Here is a 6,000-nt window from a genome sequence, read left to right as displayed (position 1 = left end):
AGTTTCCGCGGTTAAGATCGAAGAACTTGGTGATATTGAATTCTTACCACATACAGCATTTAGTCAAGATTATGGCGAAACTTTGGTGTGGGAAATTTTGATTTCAAAGGAGATGTTGAAAATACGACAATTTTTTGTCTTCAAGTCCAAAAAATGGTTTCACAAAAGTCTCAAAGAGCTAGCTGAACATTTGGTTGAAATCACCGAATACGATGGGCTATATTTTGAATATTAACCCTTTATTTTTATGATTATTTGATGAATAAAGTGAACATTGGAGACTAAGATTATTCGTTTATATCCTCTGATTTATATTTATCTTCCACTATTGTGATCTACTTTACTTTGTCAATTTTTCTTTATATAACAATCTTTTCGATGAAAACGACATGAGGAGATAATCCAAGCGTATGCTCTCTATCAGTAGAATATTCATCATTTCTATTCAGAATATTCAAGAGATGTTTTAAACCGGTACCACATGTCTGTCATTGAAACTGCCTGTCAAAAATCTGGAGCTGCAAGCTGGATAAAATAAATTTTAGAAGACAATAGGATTTATTAAAATTATCAATACAAATTGTTCAATTTCTCAGTACATTTATTTTCGAGTTTCTAACCATTTCAGCAAACATGCTATGCTTATTTTCTAGTAAACTTTTAGGCTCAGCAAACTCAACAACATTTCCTCTTTCTAATACCAATACTTTGTCACAGTCCAGTATAGTATCTAATCTATGAGCAATAATCAATAAGGTGCAAGCAGAAAAATGTTTATTTATAATTTGCTCAGCTATCCGTTCAGTTTCAGGATCCATGTTGGCTGTAGCTTCATCCAGAACAAGAATTTTATTCTGTCTAATAACTGCTCTAGCTAGACAAATCAATTGTCTTTGTCCTGTGCTCAAATTAATATCAGCTACATTTGCTTCAAGAGAGAAAATAATGCCATCAAGCTTCACTTCACATAACGTTCTCCAAATCTCTTCATCTGTGTATTCATTTAAAGGATCCACGTTGCTTCTTATTGTTCCTGAAAACATTATTGGATCTTGAGGAATGATAGATATATGTTGCCTCAAGAACTTGAGACATAATGTCTTAAGATCTAATCCATCGATTAATATACGTCCCTCGCACGGATATAACCTAAAAATATAAACAAATTGAATATTACAAAATTCGAAGATGATGCAACCGAAATTGAAAGAAATAAGCAAAAATTGCACCAGGTAAACAAAATATTCATCCTAAATAAACAATCAAATATTCAGTAAAAAGATAATCAATTAAGAAACAAAACAAATGTTATAACTGTGGTGATGTACAAATTACAGTAATGCGATAAAAAAATTGAGCAAAAATTTTGAAAACATTCACTTGAGAAATATTTTGGATAGGAAATTATGTATACAAAACTAACATTATGTATCAAAAATATGAAGCAGCCACAAGCTATAAGCAAGACTCATTCTTGTCGCTAGTCGTTGTCACTAGTTCAATTATAATATTAGTATTACTGAAAAGAAATTTTTATTTAAATTTATACCTGTATAATGTTGATATAATAGACGACTTGCCGGCTCCAGTTCTTCCAACGATTCCAATTCTATTCCCCGGTTTAACTACAAAAGAAATATTCTTTAAAATAGTTTCGTGAGAATTCGTATACTTCAATGAAACGTTTTCGTAAACAATTTCTCCTTTTCTGGGCCAATTTGTAATCTGTAGCCCTGATTCGATTTCAGATTCTACTTTCGTGTATTCCATTGCTCTTTCAACAGAAGTCATACTATTTTCTAGATCGGACCATGTCATTAAACCTCTGGTTATTATCATCGTCAAATTTCCAGCTTGTGTTAAAGTTAAACCTACATCTCCAGCTAGAGAACCTACAATAAAGTTATCTAATGTGATACATTTTTGGTAAGAAATGATGACTCGAATTTTATGAACATTCATAATGTGTAGATTGTACCACTGAATTTTTGGTTTTGTGTTAGGATCTACTTTTTTATCGTGGTTAAATTTACGATCGTGATATTGAAGTGGTAATTGAAAAAAAACTCTCCATTTAATGCAAGATAAAAGTGCACAAAAATCTTCAATCGGACGATCTTAAGGTAAATTAGGGAGGTTATCCAGCTTTTGTACAAAAGGTATATTAATTTGATGTAGCACATTTTGAGTTGCCTTGTATAATGGCTGGCCGCTTACTTCTAGTATACCCAACGTGATGTTGACTTACTAAATCAACAAATTTAGTGAGGCAATTGTTGATATACCTATAGCTTCTTCCTTACTCGATCTAATAAGGTCTGAACATCCCTCTTGTCGATATCGCACACCAAACCAAACTTTATCAGATAATTTCACTTTTTCTTTATATTCTTATTATTAGGGCAATTATTGTCCGTATAAAAACCACAGTTTCCTTTTATCTCTGAATTGGCAAGTCTGAAGTATTATTATCAAGTCTTATTAACAATGTATATTCGCGTTAGTTGGCCACAGCAACTTGGTATCCATACTACTTGACTTGGGATATATTTAGAACACTTTCGCCTTTTTCGGTATTTTTGACTATTTCTTGCCGCGATACTGAATTCGTATTCATGCGCTAATTTTTTTACAGAAACCCCAATTCTGTCTTGCTCATCTTACCAGTCTTTCGGCTCTTTCTCGGATGAAAATCTTGTTTTTTGAGGCTTAAGAATCTATCCAACTAAATTATAAATGCTGATTCTTATTTCAAACTTATAAGACATTTTAATGCAACTGACATAAGAAAGAACTTGTCCAACTAATGTCAAGGAAATAAACAATTTCTCATTGACAAAGCCATTTTGATATCGTATTGTTTCAACATACAGGGTAGCCCATTAGTGTGTGGAAGTGCAATAACTTACTTAAGATAAAATATACAAAAAAAAAAAAATTTCTGCATCTATCCTTGTCTTCTCTTTACCCATAATTTGTGACGTCGCCAAGTTGGAGCGAAAAATATGAAGATTTGACGAAAATTGGTGCACTATAAATACTGCCTAGTAAACGTTATAAGTGAGAAGTAACTTAATATGTTTGGTAAGTACGAAGGCTGAAATGTCTGAACAGAGTAGAAGTTTCGTTTGGAGTTCGGGGTGTTTTTTAGATAATAATTAATTCAGGAGATTTCAATTAGCAAAAAGTTCATTTTCCTAAATGGAACACCCAGTTCATTATATCACCATCTTATAAAACTATTTTATCCCTTCAAATTATGTCTGGTAATGTATACTCTAAAATTGACTGTTTATAAGAAAATTGTATTTTTAGTTTATGATTTAAAAATATTCACCTTTTTAACAAGTGAACAGTGAATGTGACGTTTAGAATACTTCCAGTTTTTGTGACAAAGTCAAACAAGTAATTTATACCTTTAAAAACCGTAATAAAATAAATAGGGTATCTACAAAACTAAATTAAGCAAACATAACTGAACCAAGAAATGAAATTAAAATATCCATAGATCTATCAAGTAACCTGTTAATTTCACAATTTTACAGTTAAAGTCAGCGTAATTAGTTATTATCTAGACGTATTACAAAGAACGAGGAAGCAATTAAGATCATGAATTTTCTCATACAAGAATTGACAGATATGATTTTTGTACTGGGTGCCAGTGATAAAAACTGTTTACTTGCCAAAAGGATTTATAACAGAAATTTCTAGATAGAAGACAGCCAAAAAAAGAGAAATTAGAAAATTTTACGACGTCCCAGAACGACAACGAGATGACCGTAATGTTAAAAGGGAGATCCTCATATCTCGACACGGTATTTTCAGCAAAACAGATGTTTTTTTCAATTTTGTATTATTTGCCGATGAAGCAACATTTCATAAAAATGAGTTTGTTAATAGACACAATTTCCATTATTATGCAACAGATCAACCGCATTGTATACGGACTATTAGTCAAACAAGGTGGTCAGTATGAGGTGGAATAATTGGGAATCATGTCATAGTCATATTTCTTTGACGAAACTATTAATGGGCAAGTTTATTTAAATTTCGTACAAAACGAATTACCCCCAACTACTTCAGAAATTACCTGTTCATGATAGGCGGCAAATGTGGTACCTACATGACGGCTCACCAGTTTACCATACCCATATCAATACACAATTAAATAATGAATTTCCCGGACGATGGATAGGTAGAGGACGACCCCATAAATGGCCACCTCGTTCACTGAAACTTACAAAAATGGATCTTTTTTGGTGGGGTTACGTCAAAGAACAAGCGTGAAAACACCCAGGACTACTAAGGAAGACATGAAGAATAAAATTAAGGAGGTTTTCCGGAGTGCTGATGTCAATATGTTACATCGTGATAGTAAAGCTTCTGAAGATCGCATACATTATTGTATGGAAGTAAATGGTGGTTATTTTGAACATTTAATAAAATAGTTATCTAAAGTTTTTTCTCATTTGTTGTTAGTTATTATTGATTTATTCGTTTATTATGAGTTTTGTAGATACCCTATTTATTTTATTTCAGTTTTTAAAGGCATAAAATTATTTGTTTGATTTTGTCACAAAAACTTTTAAACGTCACATTCACTGTTCACTTGTTAAAAAGGTGAATATTTTTAAATCATAAACTAAAAATACAATTTTCTTATAAACAGTCAATTTTAGAGTATACATTACCAGACATAATTTGAAGGGATAAAATAGTTTTATAAGATGGTGATATAATGAACTGGGTGTTCCATTTAGGAAAATGAACTTTTTGCTAATTGAAATCTCCTGAATTAATTATTATCTAAAAAACACCCCGAACTCCAAACGAAACTTCTACTCTGTTCAGACATTTCAGCCTTCGTACTTACCAAACATATTAAGTTACTTCTCACTTATAACGTTTACTAGGCAGTATTTATAGTGCACCAATTTTCGTCAAATCTTCATATTTTTCGCTCCAACTTGGCGACGTCACAAATTATGGGTAAAGAGAAGACAAGGATAGATGCAGAATTTCACGCTAAATTCGATGGTAAACAAATGTACAGCGTGTCCTATTTAAAAAAACTTCACCTCATGTTGTTACGATTAGGCTGCACACCTGTATACCTCAAAATATTTTAGAAATGTGTATCTGTGCAAATATAACAACTTTTATCTAAAAATTTTTTTGTATATTTCATCTTAAGTAAGTTATTGCATTTCCACACACTAATGTATTTTAAACCTCATGCAATGTAACTTCTACTTACCTGTATCAGCAAATAGAAACCTAACAATAACAGACGTGACGAAAATTAGTGAAAATAAATCCATAATGAAGTAAAATGCTCCTCTGACACATATCGATGTATAGAATGCACTTGTATATAGATCTTGATGCTTATCGAATTCGTTTTTCAATATCTCTTGAGCTTTACATGCTCTTATCGTAGTCAATCCTTCCATTGTCGAATTTAAGTGACCTACGATTGGGCTTCTAGCTAAAATTGTATTTATATTATTTCGGACAATAACGTGAAGCATAGGAATTAACTTTTCATTATTCTAGAGAAAAACAAATCACTTAAAAACATCCATAGGTGTAATCTACACTCTCCCGAGTATCCGATATTCCTGCAATGTTATTAACGATATCTATCAGTATATTTCCAAGGTGCCAGCACTAATCCTTCAAAGTACTTGAGCCTTTCAGAGAAATAGGCAGAGCATTCGAAGAGTAGAGACCTTGCTGCTTCCATGGCTCCCTCGCAGAATTTGCCGTTGTCATCTTCTGCCATGCCCATTGTCTTTAGGTGGTATTTGACGATATAGTGAGTTGTAAGAAGTCCTACCGCCAGTTTCATGTCGTTTCTGATCATCACGAGAAGTTCTTCAGGCTTCATAGCTAATATGGTTATGAATATTTTGAATTGTCCTAGACCTGGAGTGTTTCTCCCCATTCAGTTCGTTATAGATGTGGCATCTTATGGATTCTGGCACTGGGTTTGAAGTT

At 32.5% G+C, this 6,000-nt stretch overlaps 1 protein-coding gene across 3 annotated transcripts in view; it reads right to left on the bottom strand.

The window, feature by feature from the left end:
- Positions 1-539: 539 nt before the first annotated feature.
- The window catches only part of LOC130900427 (ATP-binding cassette subfamily C member 4-like), a 39,929-nt gene continuing 34,468 nt past the window's right edge, over positions 540-6,000 (bottom strand). For all 3 annotated transcript variants that reach the window (XM_057811042.1, XM_057811043.1, XM_057811044.1), the window contains 3 exons: positions 5,258-5,488; positions 1,550-1,892; positions 540-1,149 (listed from right to left, as the gene is read on the bottom strand). In XM_057811042.1, coding sequence (XP_057667025.1) covers positions 585-1,149; positions 1,550-1,892; positions 5,258-5,488 — 1,139 coding nt within the window. In that variant the 3' untranslated portion in view covers positions 540-584. The remainder of the gene's footprint in view (positions 1,150-1,549; positions 1,893-5,257; positions 5,489-6,000) is intronic.

Source organism: Diorhabda carinulata, chromosome X (genome assembly GCF_026250575.1).
Source record: "Diorhabda carinulata isolate Delta chromosome X, icDioCari1.1, whole genome shotgun sequence".
Classification (NCBI taxonomy): Eukaryota; Metazoa; Arthropoda; class Insecta; order Coleoptera; family Chrysomelidae; genus Diorhabda; species Diorhabda carinulata.
Note: the sequence above shows the minus strand (reverse complement) of the source record. Positions and strands in the feature narration are given on the sequence as shown.